The 15,474-nt window shown below is 42.3% G+C and overlaps 1 protein-coding gene across 1 annotated transcript in view; it reads right to left on the reverse strand.

The window, feature by feature from the left end:
* The window catches only part of STK31 (serine/threonine kinase 31), a gene marked incomplete at both ends in the record, with an annotated part of 40,407 nt that extends 27,242 nt beyond the window's left edge, over nt 1–13,165 (reverse strand). Inside the window, 9 exons of the mRNA XM_084260673.1 lie at nt 3,285–3,444; nt 4,299–4,414; nt 5,874–6,042; nt 7,811–8,163; nt 9,488–9,646; nt 10,394–10,468; nt 11,467–11,565; nt 12,977–13,029; nt 13,138–13,165. Of these exons, the coding sequence (XP_084116799.1) occupies nt 3,285–3,444; nt 4,299–4,414; nt 5,874–6,042; nt 7,811–8,163; nt 9,488–9,646; nt 10,394–10,468; nt 11,467–11,565; nt 12,977–13,029; nt 13,138–13,165 (1,212 nt within the window). The remainder of the gene's footprint in view (nt 1–3,284; nt 3,445–4,298; nt 4,415–5,873; nt 6,043–7,810; nt 8,164–9,487; nt 9,647–10,393; nt 10,469–11,466; nt 11,566–12,976; nt 13,030–13,137) is intronic.
* Nucleotides 13,166–15,474: the final 2,309 nt, after the last annotated feature.

Consider the following 15,474-nt stretch of genomic DNA (forward strand, 5'->3'; position numbering starts at 1 on the left):
GCAGGGACATGTGATGAACTGACCACAACTCCCATTCTCTCTCTCCCAGTGGCACAGGGGGACAGGAAGGTGAGAAATCGGGAGTAAAGTTGAGCCTAGGAAGGGCAGGGGAAGGTGTTTTAAAGATTTTGTTATATTTCTCACTCCTCTGTTTTCCTCAGTAAAAATTCAATTAATTTTTAAGTCACGTCTGTTTTGCCCATGCCAGTAATTGATGAGGGATCTCTCCCTGTCCTTACCTCAACTCATGAGCCTTTCATCGTATTTTCTCTCCCCAGTCCAGCTGAGGAGCAACAGAGCAGCTTTGATGGGCATTTGGCATCTAGCTCATCAGAAGAGCACACATTAAATTGCCTAGTTTGTGAAGCTCTTAGTGTGTTCTCAAGAAGCTTAATTCTGTTTTATTTTGTGCCTGGTTCATCTTATATCTCTGGAAAAATAAACAACTCCAGAAACAATTTCACACAATCAACCTGACCTGGTCATACACCAAATTCCAAGCTACCTTACCACCTCATTTCTGATAACTACAGCAGCTCTTATCGAAGTCCATCAAAGCAGGGTGCGTACAGTGCAATCACCTCGATGCCTTCTTGCTTTAGTGTGATTCAAAGATTACATAAATAAGGAAAAAAAGAATCCCCCCTCCATTCTAATCAAGTTTAAGAGCCCATTGCTACTTCTGGCCCCATTTTTTTGTTCCCTTTAATGCAAGTTGCTACTCTACAATATATGGAGTATCTAAGGTGGCTCTGGCATCAGCATCCTCATTAGACGGCTTTATTTATTCCACCCTCCCCCACTACATTTTTTATTCATTTCAAACAAACTGACTAGTTCCCCTTTTTTAACACTGGCATGACTATTTTTGCAGCCTTCCCACAAAAAAAGCTCAGTATGTACACTACAGATCCAGCAAGTTTCTGAATCAAAACCATAAATTAAGCGACACATCCCCAAAACACTACGTGCAGTGTCTGGGAGTGCTGCTATCACACCCGCTTACTATGATTATCTGTCTACACTACAGTCAGGGGAACTTCTAATTATCCCTGTTTCTTCATCCATAGACCTGCCCTCCTTGCAGTAACATTCCATAGAAGAGCTGGTAAACTGATGAGCACCACTACCTTCTATGTGGACACAGCATTCACATCAACTTCCATGATTAGTTTTAAACCTATTTTTAAGCATTTCCACTCCAGAAGAACCATCTCTGTTATATTCATACACACCATGTCCTAGTACTGCCTCAGCTCTTCTTATGTTTCCAAGACCCACATTACATAAACACCTTATGAAGAATAAATGCTCCAGCTGCCCATCTTCATTTTGGGACAGCATCCAGGAGAGAGTCAGCTTAACCAGCATAAACCAACTAAGAAAGAATAGACCATGAAAACCGAAATAATGCCACTTACACTGCACTCAAACTTTACTGTGTTTACTCATACCTCTGGTATTTAAGACTTATGAGGTTTCTCCCAAAGCAAGATAAGATGTTTGCTCCCAGAACTTAGAAACAAATGAGGTTTGTGACAGTGAGAGGGGGCATCAGCACTCCAGGGAGGTTAAAGCAAGAGCACATCGTTTAGGCAACTGAATAGCAAGGTTTAACTTAGTAAAACCAATTCTGACAGCTAGGTTGGTAGATTAAGCAGAGTTAACCCATCTGCTCTAGACTGGCAGTGTAACACTACAACATCATGCAGACATGGCTTCATTGTCAGCCACTCACAACTGAACAGGTAACCATGTTGAGACTAACATATTCCAATGTTGGTCCCTCAGAAAAGCTCAAACACTCTTTAAGAATGAAACCACTTTTCATTGGTTTTCCATGGAAGAATGCTGCTTGCTGGGGTTGGCAATTCAAAGAAAATAAAAAAAAACCCAAAACTTCACACACACTGCCCCCTGAATGACACCAAAGCAATCATATTTTCTACTAAACAAACACACCAAGACTCACTCCAGTCACATCACTCCATCTGCACCTGCCCTAACTCTTGTCCACGTTGGAAGTTTTCTCTCCTTGCATTCCTAGCCCAAGTCCAGGCACAACTGGATGATGGGGCAAAACCAAGTTGTAAGACAGCTTTGCTTTATTTGTCTGCTGTAGTTCAACAAGACTTATAGACCCACTTGAGCTCAACCATCCCATGTGATCTCCAGGAAACTGGAACTGCTATTATTTTATGTGAGATCAGGAATTTACCCATGGAAGGCTCATGCAAGTGAATCTGTAAGCAGCGCTGCCTCTTCAGTAACTCATAACCTAGCTATTCTTCTACACATTACTCTCCTATACAAGATGCAACACTAAAACATCATCTGCTTATCAGCACTTATCTCACTGGTGTCAAGTGACATTTGACAGCTTTTACTAAGCAAAATAATTTATTGTCACCCACAGCAATCAAATTTGTGCTGTGCTATAGACATTTTAATACCTTTCCCTGCACAAGCAACAAAAATAGAACTTGAGTTCTCCTCATGGCTCATTAACTCCTGCTCCATTTCATGAGCTGTTAAATTCAGTGTAACATAGAGACATTTCTTGAGCAAACACCTTTAAAATGTTTTAGGTTATACTCGAAAATAGTCACAACACATTTGCTGCCATTCTCCCAGCCGCACAACTACTCCCCCACACACACACCCAATGCCTTACGGACTTGCCTGCCACACACCTTCCCTTCCCAAAAGCGGCATCGCCGCACACCAGAGACACACACAGCACATCACCGACCTCACCGACGCAGCCCTGCCCGCGCACCCAGCCCGGCTTTTTCGGGCCTGCCGTTGCACACGAGTTGCACTAGATGGCAGCTTTCCCCTACACAAGCCCATCTTCCCATACAACCGCCTCTGCATACGGCTCTCCCTACGCACCGGCTCTCCCTGTCCGTCCCGTCCCCGCCGCAACGAGGGAAACACACACCAAGTATGGTGCAGCGCAAGGTCTGACAGACAGACAGACACTGCGGCTGCAGCCGTTCCGAACCATTACAGAACACTTTTAGCTACCTGGTTCTCATTTCTCCCTACTTCTTTAACAGAAACAAAATCCCAACAAAACCCCAAGGGCATCAAAAAGTCGAAGTTTAGCACAAAACTAGAACGCTCCTCAAATATTGTTGCAAAGGTGGCAAAGCCTCCAACGTTATCTAGCAAGGGACAGATGTTCCCACGCTGTGTTGCTGCTATCCAGCTACACTCACAAAACACTCTGTCAGTAGCTGTTAAATTGCAGTTCTTGAGAAAAATTCATTCCAACTTACCATATTCCTGCATAACTGAATCCTCTCCTGAGCCAAGTCATACTCTGTCCAAGTCTTCTGCAGTTTTTCCAAGGAACACGGGAAAGTGAGACATCCTTCTATAACCACATTGATGGCTTCTGAAAGCTGCTCCCCAAGGTGACTGCTCTTGCTCACTTGCCTAAGTTTTGAGGAGATAATATTTTATCAGGACTTTTTTTTTTCCAGAACTCAAGCAGTTTAAAAAAAAAAAAAAAAAAAAATCAATGTTACTCAGCCTCCCTGAACATATGAACCAATATAGTAACTGCCTCGTTAATAACTTGATTTCTTTCAAAAGACAACAGCTGCAATTTGTCTCATTTTGCTGTTTTGGGGATTTTGTTGATTTTTTGGGGGGGGTTTTGATAAAGGAAAATGGGCCAGGAATACAATCGTTGTACCTCAATACTGATGAGACAGCACATGGAAATCCCCTCCTGCTCTTAAATTTTCCTTTTGTCATATTTCCCCTCCAGTATTGTTTCTTGGGTTTTTTACTCATCTTCCACAAGCACATATACTAATATATACATTCCTTCTTAAAGGAGCTGATGGTCATTTCTATTTCAAGCCTTCTTCCCACTAGAGTTTTCTCTCTCTTCTTTTAATACCAGAAGGGTAATTTAGACTACCCATATACACCTCTGACAGCAATACAAACACCCAAGGAACTCTGACTACCTAGTTACTTTGAACAACTAGCTGCATTTACTAATTAACATCTTATTAAAGCTGAAATTGAAAGCTCCTTTGTAGTAAAGAAGTGAATCAAACTCATCTGATAAACACTGAGCAGCAGGGAAGGCAAATTCCAAAGAGCTTCCAAAAAGATCAGGTTTCAGCCCTGCCCTTTGGAAGTACTGCCCTCTGTGTACACCACCACGTTTTTCTTAGAAAATTAACAAAAACTTCTGGGAAACAAAAAAGCATGCAAGACTTCAAAAGATAAACAGAGCAATGATAAACAGTACTAGTTCAGAAAACAACACATACCTCACTTCCCTCAGTGCCTTCACCTTGGCAGCCAAGTTTCTCATCTTCGTTCCAATGTAAGTACTTAGTGTTTCCTCAAAACTCTCAGCAGTTTTTCTGGATGCTTCCTTCTGGCTCTGAATTATCATTTTTGGAGCAGCATTTCAGCAAAAAGAAGTAAAGATAAATCAACACATCAGACAGCCAGGGTTACCAACATTCAGCCTGTAATTTAGACTTATGAAAGCTAGAGATAGACACACACAGAGCTGGTCCTCTTCAAAACACTAAGAAAATGCCTAGGAAGACATAAAACACAATGAGAATCATTTTTATTTAATATCTTCTTAGAACTTAACAGTTCATTTCCTTCTCATTTCAGCAGTGATGCGTTCAAGCATTTCTTCAATTACTCTCCATTTGCTACCAAGTTTTCAGACAACATGGAATTTTTTCTTTGCTTGCTGAAAAATTCCTACCCACTAACCCAGGACATCATAAAACTCCTTATTCTCATCACTACCACACCTCAAAATGGTACAGTACAACAAAAACTCCCACTGTATATACAACCAACCAAGAACACTCCTTGTAGGAAGCTCATAAAACAACACAAGGTATATTCTAGTCCCAAAAAAAAAGCAGCCAACACAGCACATCAGGCTATACACCTCAACAGGCAACCTAAAATTTAAAAGTTCTTGCTCTCATACCACAGAAATGCTTTTATAAACCCTGCTTCAGGTATTGAAACAATCTTGCCTTTCAGTCTCACTATATATATTTAAAAAAAAAGCAAACCAACCAAACACACCAAAACAAAACCAAAACCACTAACAAAACCCCCCAAACACAGAAGGATTCAGTTTTGTATTTGCAGATAAGCTCAAGTCTGTGGGTGTGAATGGATTTGCATAATGGGATATTTTCCTTTCGTATCTATAGAGGTAAGAGTTTGCACAACATTTTTCTGAATTCATGCAAACATAACATCTTTTCACACAATCTCTTCTGACTACTGCAGTTTATCTCACTTGCTGTTCACAGCATTTTTAAGCCTATCAGCAACCATTCCCAAGTACTGTGCTTCTCAGATACTGTGAGGATCTTCCCCTGGAAATAAAATTGATTATCTCTTCTGTTAAGCAGCAATTAAGGAAATAATTTTTATCCAGTTCTAAAAATTCTACAGCCACTACAATTCTGTGATGCTCAGGAATTTTCAGCCCAGCACACAGAACGTTGTTTTTTCCTAAGTAAGTGAAAAAAAGACAGGGCACCCTTATGCACAAAGTGTGTTTTAATCACAAAGAGCCAGACTCCACATTCAAACTGAGCACCTACACCCAAGCCAGCAGCTACATCAGCACATACAGCAAGGGAAGTGAGGGTCAAACGTGGGCTGCAGAACACGTGCTGACACACACTGACAGCACCTCCCTGAGGCAGGGCAAACCTCACTCAAGCAGCTTAATCCCTCAGCATTCCCAACAGCAGTGCACAGTTAAACTGCAGTATGATGAAACTGTAAGACAGAAGCGTTGCCAGAAACCCTTGCAACAAGGAGAGAAACATCCTCTTTGCATTCCCACATACCTCGAGTTCACGTTTCAGCTCCTCAACCTTCAATTCTAGTTCCTTCTGCCTCTGGACAAAATTTATATTCTCCCCTCTGAGAACTTCTTTCTGTGCACACAGCTTCTGATCTAGTCTTATTTGTGCCAAGCCAGTGTCTGACAGTGCTGTAGAAGCTAGCATTTTTTCCCTTTTAAAAATTAAGAGGAATTAATTTTAAAAAAGAAAAAAACCAAAAAACACAAAACATGCATTCTTTCATGCTATTGTAATTTCAGTAATGACTACAGAACACATCAAAAAGAGTTACAGGAGCACCTACGCACTCTTTACCACTTCACAATCCATTGTCCTTCTCCCTGACAATCTTTACAATGCCCGTTACAAAACACTAGGGAAAAAAAAATTCATCATTTCTATGTTTTCACAATCACTAAGTCAAAAGTCTTTCCCATTCAAAACCATCTAACCACACCACACTGCAGACCCAGAAGAGTCGAGGTCCGTTGTAATTCAGATCTTCTAGATACTAAATAAGCCAAAGCACTTTAAGGTGGGTGGTTTGGACCTATACCCTAAAAGCCATGTTTACAATGGAACAGAGTGATGTGTAGACATCTGTGACAGCAGTGTACAGAGAGCTCCACTACACGTCACATCAACTTCATCTTCACCCGCCTGACTCTGGTTACACCCTAGCTTCTTCCCTTACTTCCTTCCCAGGAATACCACCTCGAAAATGCCTGTGATGTGCAAGGAAAAACAAAACAGAACAACAAAGCTTTCTTTTTTTGCAACTCAGAGCAGATCAGAGTATCAAAATAATTCAGGATGAGGCACATTTAAAAAAAAAATAATCTAAATTTATTGTAGAGTACCTCATTTCATATTAGCATTTGTTAGAAGTGCAGACTTGCCTAAGGGATCTCATTGTAGAACAGATTTGGATGCCGTGCTGGTATGTGGAAGGGTGTGCCCTCAGGTGACTCATTAAAATGTTCAAGAAGCTCAAATTATGGAACATTCACAGATTCTGAACAAGTTGGGTTGTGGGGTGTTGTTTTTGTTGTAATGTTCTCAAAAACAAAAACCCCTTCTTACACCACCTCAACTTTCTGTATGCCAAGTACCATCTTTCCCACCCACAAACATTTTTCTCAGCAGCCTGTTGCCATGGCAATCCTAGCAACTGTAGGACAAGCCTCTTTAAAAAGATTTCTGTCAACAGCTGTAACTGCCAACTTACCACCACCTCTTGTCAATGTAATTACAAGTTGCAGAGACACGGTTATCCCTTAAAGCTTACTCGACACGGTGATTGCTGGCTTTATTTCTTAAAAGCACACATTGTTACATTCCTAGACAAATAAGTCACTAAAATATGTTTTTCCTGTTAGGTAAGTGTATTTTTACATTCCACATTTGTGTCCAGAGAGATTTTAACAGAGGTAAATAAACAGGGGATGACGACAAAAAGTCTCAAGGACAATCCTACAGAAATTAGAGAGACTCTAAACCAAATGTTACTGCATCACCTACTGCTGCATAATCTGCTAGAGGTCCTGCAACCTTCGCTTTCAACTAAGCTTTCTGGTATCTTCTCCTCTGGTATCTTATTAGCTACTACTCCTTCCATCTTTTTCAACATCTAACATTAAGATACTCAAGAGCAGCCTGTCTCTGGAAATCAAATCAAGAACAAGCTATACAACCAGCAACAACACTTACTAATCAACAGTTTTATAGGGATTAGTGTCGTTAATTCCCACCAGCACAGCATGCACACACACGCTTCCCTTACATCGAGGACTAGGATTACTGGATGCTGGAAAGAATGAAATTGAACTTGGTGTTTTCGATACTCACTTCCTCTTCCATCTTCTCATACACCCACATCCCAGCAACTAAGCTAATCAGATCACCCATACAACGTTTCCTGTGACATCCCACTGCCTTACCTGGGGGCAAACAGGCGGATTCCAAAATTCTGATTCCTTGTGCCAGGAGCTATGTGGTCAAAGTGCCCTCCTGGGATGCTGTGCAGCATGTGATCAGATCTGCTTACCCACAGTGGAGCTGTACCTTTTATCTTCCGATACTGGTTTTGCATGACATCTGGTTTTCTCCCTTCTGCATCCTTGCTGTTTCTGGGAGACGTGCATTTTTCAGCAAACCCAGCCTTAGCCACCTCTTCTCCAATATCAGTTTTTTCATATTCTGCCTGGGCAATAATGGTACCATCTTTGTGCTTGGCTTTGTATCGGATTTTTATTGCTTTTTCAAAAACTAGGCTACTCAAGAACTTTTTCCCCTGTAAAATAAAAATGGCATTATACAAAATAAAATTTTAAAAAATTATTACTTGACAGCCTTTCAATAAATGGTCCAGAAGTTGAAATAGAACACAGTGAGAAACTGTGTATCTTCCTTACAGAAGTCTACCTTACTTAAAGCACTCTTTAGAAATCGGGAAAAAGCCAGCATCAGCAGCTATCAATTTCCTCACTCGTATCAAAGAAAAACAGCTTTGAAAGACTGGATAACACACTCAAGACCTTCACAAGATGTTCAGGAGAATCTTTTATTAACAGGGTGTTTTTCTTTTTATCCCACCACTGCTACAAGCTGGTTTTGCTGAAAATTAAGACGGGGAGGGGGCAGGAAAGCTACACAGTGTAATCACATGAAGTTTGCCCTTGAGCAACAGAATTATTTTTAAAAAGCCTACAGAAAACCCAATGAAAACCCAAACAAAAAGGGGGAAAAAAACCCACAACAGGAAATTAATAACTGGGATTTTCACCTAAGTAATCACATTAAGCAATGTCAACAGGATGACAGGGATGAGACAGTATGCAAGGTGTCTCAGGTTCTCCTCTGCAGGAAGGAGGGATGTGGACAAGGCAAGCAGGACAGCTGCTTCCTACATCCTCCAGCAAATCTTGCTCCCAAGCCACGGCTGCTTTATCACGAGCAGTGCCAGTGACAGCCTTGAAGTGGCATGCCATTAAGATTCCTAGAGTGCAGTCCTGGAAAGCAAGACCACCTAGTAAAACTCAACCAATGGTGATCAGTGCCACTCAAGTACGGCTCAAAGATTCTACCAGTCCTGCTGGCATCAGATCCTGAGTTTTAGACATTTGCTGCTGGCCAGGGCCAATAAGGCTCCTGCTACCACTCACATTCACCTGCCACTCTCTCTCCTGACCAGAAGCTTGTGCAGTACCCAGGCATGCAGCATTCAAGCAGCTTGCTCACAGAAATGAATTTACTACAGGTTCTGTGACTCAAGGGAGGTGATTTTTTCCTCTGAAAGGAAAGAAACAGAGGTACTCTGTTTCCTCAGTGCTAGAAAGAACTTAGGTCAGTCAAAAATAGACCTGAGGCTCCAAAGATGGCAAAAGCATACTCTAGAATCAGCATGCACACACACAGTACAATCTGAACCGTTTTTGACAAAATCATTTTTGTTTATAGAGTATGCTGAGGGCAACAACTCAGTCCTTCCCAGCGTGCCCTGCCTTCACAGTTAAAGATCCAGCTGCTGGAAGACCTCTCCTGCTGACGCCGTACTGATACTTGGCCGCATCTGTGACAGATCCCGTCATCCAAAAGCTTCAAAATCTGTTACTCACCTGGTCAAACGCATTTAAGTTCTGATCCGTTGGCACCTGCAGTCCCCAGAGTCTGTACTTCTTGGCAATGCTCGGACATTGCAAGTTTGGTGGAATTTCAACTATTTCTGATCTATTCAGAACCTCTGAATTTCCATAGTCAATGTACAATACCTGACACTGCAACGGTAACATAAAACACATCAGCAGAGGTTACACAAACCTCCTACAGAAATATCTGCAGGCAACTGCTAGAATAGAAGCATTTTACCACACGTGTATGTTGCAGAGATCAGAATCTTCTGTGCTAAGCCTAGACACCCTTCAGAGGAAGGAACCAAGTTAGAGAAATCTCTTACTTTGGTATCTCTGCAAAGGCTTAGCAAAAAAAAACTTGAAGTAACAAAACAGATCTTTGCTAGCATATTTTTTTTCCTCTAAGGGCTACAATTAAGAAGCAACATAAAAGTCTTTCTTCAATGGACATACATACAATCTAACATTTCCATATCAAACAACTCATCTAGAAATTATGATTTTAAATAGGAACCACCAGCTTTCTGTACTAGTCACCTAATGCTGATTAACTTCTCTTTCAGACCATTTGCATCAGCAATAACATGTCAAATAAAGGCTGCCATTTTCCACTCTCAGAAGTTTTGTAATTAAATTACATGGGTTAACAACACTAGCACTCGGGAATCTCTTTATCAGGAGACACAAACAGCACTTTGCAAGCATGTCATGCTTCGCCAGTCTCTTCATCAGCATTTTTCAACATCACGTGAATTTGTACCCCGCGTTCGCAGTCACTGTTCTTAAATGCTTTCACCCAAGTTTCAAAAAGAGAGAGAACTGCTTATCATCCCTATTATCCTGCATGTGGAACTGATACACAAATCAGGACTTTTAAAAAAAGGTTCCTGCCTTTTCATCGTTGATCACTTGCTGCACCGTACATCTGTACCAGCACCTATCTTCAGAGAAACAGCCACCATAAATCTGGGGAAAAAAAATACAGCATTCTGAAGATACAACCATACCTGAAAGTGCTTTTTGTAATACATTACAAATCTCGCTTTCACACTCCTATGAATATCCCAACAGCAGTATGAAAACAAAGGACTGTATCTGATATCCTACCTCACTTAACGATACAGGCTAATGCTTCAGAAGCACAGAGCTCTACTCCAAAAACAGTAGTTTCTAGTTAGAAAAGTTTCTAACTAGAAAAACACCAACATTTTGTGCAGTAAACTCCTGTGGCTTTTCTGATGTGTTGCTATGACATTTTATTGACACTGATGGCCTAGCAAGCCCGACAAAGGAACTGGCCAGTCACAGCACAAACATGCTGGGTTTGCTGCTGGTGCATTTTCTTCCTTTTCAAGGGGAAGGCAGAAGGTCATTCACCTGCACACACAAACAGCCCAGACAAATCGTTTCGTTTAATCCTTGCTTTATAATAAACCATCAGTACTTCACACAGCAGAAGTCACCACCACTCCATACATTCATCACAGAACTGCTATTAAACATGTTCTTGTTATTTTCTAAAGAGGGCTTTGTCCAATGCACCTAATGTTGCAAGTTTTTGTAAGACCTTCCACAGTTTTTGAGATGGAGCAAAGAATCACATCTCTGAGAAAGCGCTGCTGTCTTGTCAAAGATAAGCTATAAAGTATACTGGACAACAAAAGAGAAATCGGTGCTCCGTATTTTCACTTCTCAAAGTAATTCCTGAGTGTTAAAAAAACCCCTACTGTTGCATAATTTAGCTGAAGTCTGAAGTGCAGATTTAAACTTGTTCCCACAAAACAAGCATTTTTCTTTAGGAAAGCCAACAGTCCTTAAGGAGATCTTAAGATCCCACAGATCTTTAACATTCTCTTAAGAATCTCAAAAATCAAGAAGATACCTAAGAAAATGCTTGCATATAATTAAGGCTTTTATATCCAGGTGAAAAGAAAACAAACTCCACATATATACAACCTGCTTACCTTACCAAAATCAGGTTTGCCAAAAACTGCATTAGCCCCAGGACAAGTTTCTGCCAGCGCACAACTTAATTTCATGAGGTCATTACATCTACTGACATTCTAAGAAATGTAGGGAGAGGGTACAAGTTATTAACTGTCACTTTTATAGATGTTTGATGGCTTATAGCAGCCAAAAACGAAATCAAAACAGTTGTAATGCTGTTGAGACAAGTAATGCCCTGCATTAAGCTTTCAAGCTTCATGATTTTAGTTGCATTTGTTAAGCCTGCTCTCATTTTCTTCCAAAAATTAATAAAATTTATCAAGGGCAGGTAATGTACCTCAGAGTAATAGTTTGCAATTAATGTTTTTAACAGCTTAATTACAAGTTCCTGCAAGAGGCATCCAGATCTTTTTTATAAGTCCTGCCTCACAAATTTTAGTATGTATTTAAAGTTCTTTTTCTTTCCCTCATTAATATAAGGAGACAAAAGCTCTGGTATGCCCCTTGTTAATTGCCAGACTTGGGTTCTAGTTTGCTTGAGAGAAGCAAGTCTCTTTCCCATTGCAACTTGGTATCTGAACCACTATAAAACTGGGTCAATTCCAGTAATACAGTATTTTTTAGACAACATTCTGCTTGTAATTCAAATGAAAGGATCCAGAGCTCAGAACAGTAAAGAAAATACTAGTGCAACTAAACATTTAGCCTTAGAAGTTCGCTCCTAGTTTTTATACCTTACAATATTAAAAACACCACGACTGAGTCTGAGAATGCCACCGTAAGAATGTAAAGGAGAATTACCTATGACTATTACATGTAAAAACCCCTTTATTATAAAATGTTATTCCATAAACAGAATGAGCAATTTTGGGGTGTGTGTGTCCCAACTGGCTCAAAGCTACACAACTGCTGACTACTACACACACACAGAAACCAGCAGACCAAACAGAATATGCAAGTCTTATGCTCTCCCTGGATTTTCCACTCTCCCTGCTGCAACCTCCACATCAATGAAAACTTTTTGTTCTGGGTGTTTCACTTTGTCTTGTTCCCCCACCTCCTCCAACACCCTCCTGCTTACCTACACATAACTTGAAAGGTCCAAGCACCTTTGAACCATCTCCATGTCAAACTTCATTGAAACTGCCCCACACACTCAGCAGTTAGAAGGGGGATCCACCCCCAGCAGGACTCCAGTTGCCTCCTACAGTACTCTTCAGTCAACAGCAAATATTTTAATTCCAAATGTATTTGTATTTTTGGCATAGGGTCTGCCATGTATTCAAGAAAACCACCCACAATTCAAACAGACGGATGACCAATTCTTTTTGACATTTCGCAAAAGAATAACTTATTTCACTTTAACAGGGACAATAAAAACTTAAAATTCAGTAGTCAAAGTAACTTTTTTTTCCCCAACATCAAACACTACCATTTAAGCTCACTTTACAGAAACTCGCCGGGGGGAGCAGTGGGGAGGACAGGATTAAACGCCTCAGTTAAAATCAAGTAGTTGCCTGAATTCACCTGTGCCCAAAATGTTACAGCATCTTCAACGTGGCAGCCCACCACTTCTTCAACTTCAGGGAGAGGAAAGACAAACAAACAAACAAACAAGCAAACAAAAATTAATTACTATCAGATGTAAAATTGCGTTACTTTTTGTTTTAAAAACCCCTTCACGTTACCTTTGTCGCACTCCGTGTCTCCATCCATGCCAAGGGATTCTGAAACACTACAAGACATCTGGAGTTAAAAGGGAAATCAAGGCATTCTTCCAGAGGCCCGTGGGGCAGGAGGTACACACACCCGCTCTGCAGACCCGCACGACTTCTGGGGTCCACTGCCTAACAGGCTCCCGCTCTCCTCCCGCCTCACCCCCACATCTCTGTCCCCGCCGAGCAAGAGGCACCCGTTGCTTTAGCAAAAAACCCACCCCTATTTTTTACCGGAGGAAGTGCTGTAAGGCTGGTGCAGACATGATTTCCAGCCGGCAGAGCAAAGCCCCCTCCTCACGCCCCCGGGAACCGCCTGCAGCCAGGGCCCGGTGCCAGCCTCCCCAGCCACTCCCCCGCAGCGCTACCTGTAGCGCTCAGGCCGGCTCCGGACGACAAGGCCCACAGCGCCCGCACGTGCTCCTGCCCAAAGCCCGCCGCCAGCCCCGCGCATGCGGCCTTCGGCCCTGCCCCGCCACCTGCTGCCCGCCCGGGCCGCGCGGTGCTGTGCGTTGCCGTGCCTCCCCTCCCGCCGGCGGGGTGTGCCGGAGGGGTGGACGGGATACAGCGGGCAACCCCTCACCCCAGCCTGGGGAATGCTACGTGGCCCAGGGGCAGCCGGCGCTCCAGGGTGTTTGTACAGATCCGTATCCGTATGCCCGGATGGGTCCTGCGCCACGCAAAAGGGCAGCAATCGGTGCAGGCTGTTCCAGGTTTTAAAGCATAAACGAAGCAGCAGGGAGGTTCCTGTGCTGATGATGCCCATAAAGTAGAATCTTCCACTTAAGGGGGACAGGAATGTGTTTTGGTTGATGCTTAGACACGGTTTGATTTAGGGTTAAATACACTGCCTTGCTTTGCAAACAACTGCACCCTTGAAGAGGAGCTGCCTTACGAAAGGGCTACACGGGCCCTAGCAGGCCCTGGGGGCTGGGCGATGTCCAGCAAAGCCTCAAGTCAACCCCAGTGTCTTGCTCACCCTGGGGAAAGGGTAAGGTGGCCCACCCAACTAAAGGCCTATGCAAATCACCCCCAGACCCCCAAGGAGCACGTGTTAATTTAAATGTCAAGCCAGTAGCAGATAGGCGGTAATTGTGAAGAAATTTGCGTACATTTAGGTGGGTTTTTCTAAACCTGTAACAAGATAAAGATGTAGTTTCTTTATGTAGGGGGCTAGTTTTGTGGAATTAAGCACCTAGCACCCATCTCTGCACTAACATGACATAAATAAGATACCTCTGTTCCACGTGTATAGTGGCATACCCACACCAGGTAAACGATCCTGCTTTTGGGAGAAAAACAACGTCCTCTCAACCGGTCTAAACATACTCTTTGAACATGCTCATACAGTTCCCCCTGTGTGATGTGTCAGCGCTCATAATTTGGTTTCACATCCAGTGATTGGCAATTTTCTTGTCTTATTTAATAGGAGAAGGAAAACTGATGAAGCCGTTAGCAAGCTGCCAGTGTTCCTCAGGTGATGTGTTATGGTTGACACTTGGACCTAGACTACCAGGTCCTAGACTTTCCCTAGGGGAGGTAACCAGAAAAATGTGTGGGTTTAGTGCCCTGTCAGTGCCGACTGGCACAGGCACAGCCAGTGTCAAATTAGAGTTAAAGCCAGTGTAAAGCAAATACTGATTACTCTACCAGAAGACGTGTGCTAGGGCTCCAATGAAAGAATAGGCTTCTAAGCAAAAGACCTTTTGTTAGGCGGGGGAAAAAAAACCCAAATGAAAAACCAAAACCTGTGCAAGGTCTTTTAGCCTGGAAAACCTTTGCTGTTTTTTCAATTAAATTTGTGCCAAGAAAAAATACTATCATTATGGGCTAAATTCTGTTTCCTTAGGCTACATGACTACAACAAAACTGCTGCTCCAGGGATATACAGACACAAGACCTGCAAACCATTTAATATGCGCAACGTGCTGTAAAGACACTGACAACTTGACAAAGTAATTCTGTGTGGATGCCGTTACTGGCTGTGAATTCACACATGACATTCCCCTTCCTCCCAAACCTGAGACAGACGCCTTTTATATTTGGCATCAGTGCAGCGCAGAAGGGAAAGAGGCCCTTTGCCCTCCACTTAGGATCACTGACCAGCCTTTGCGATCATAAATAACCAAGACACACCTAAACCCTTTTATAAGAGAATTAAAACTAGTGAAAAAATAATGTTCTGTACTCTAGGGGTGTTTTAATAATGGCAAAACACTGATTCAAAAGACAGCTATTTAAAAAATAAGTGCTTAAGCGTCACCTAAGACCTATGCGATTAGGCTTTCCCAGATCAGAGCACTCTATGGA

This window comes from Gallinula chloropus (assembly GCF_964237585.1).
Source record: "Gallinula chloropus genome assembly, chromosome: 2".
In the NCBI taxonomy this organism is placed as follows: Eukaryota; Metazoa; Chordata; class Aves; order Gruiformes; family Rallidae; genus Gallinula; species Gallinula chloropus.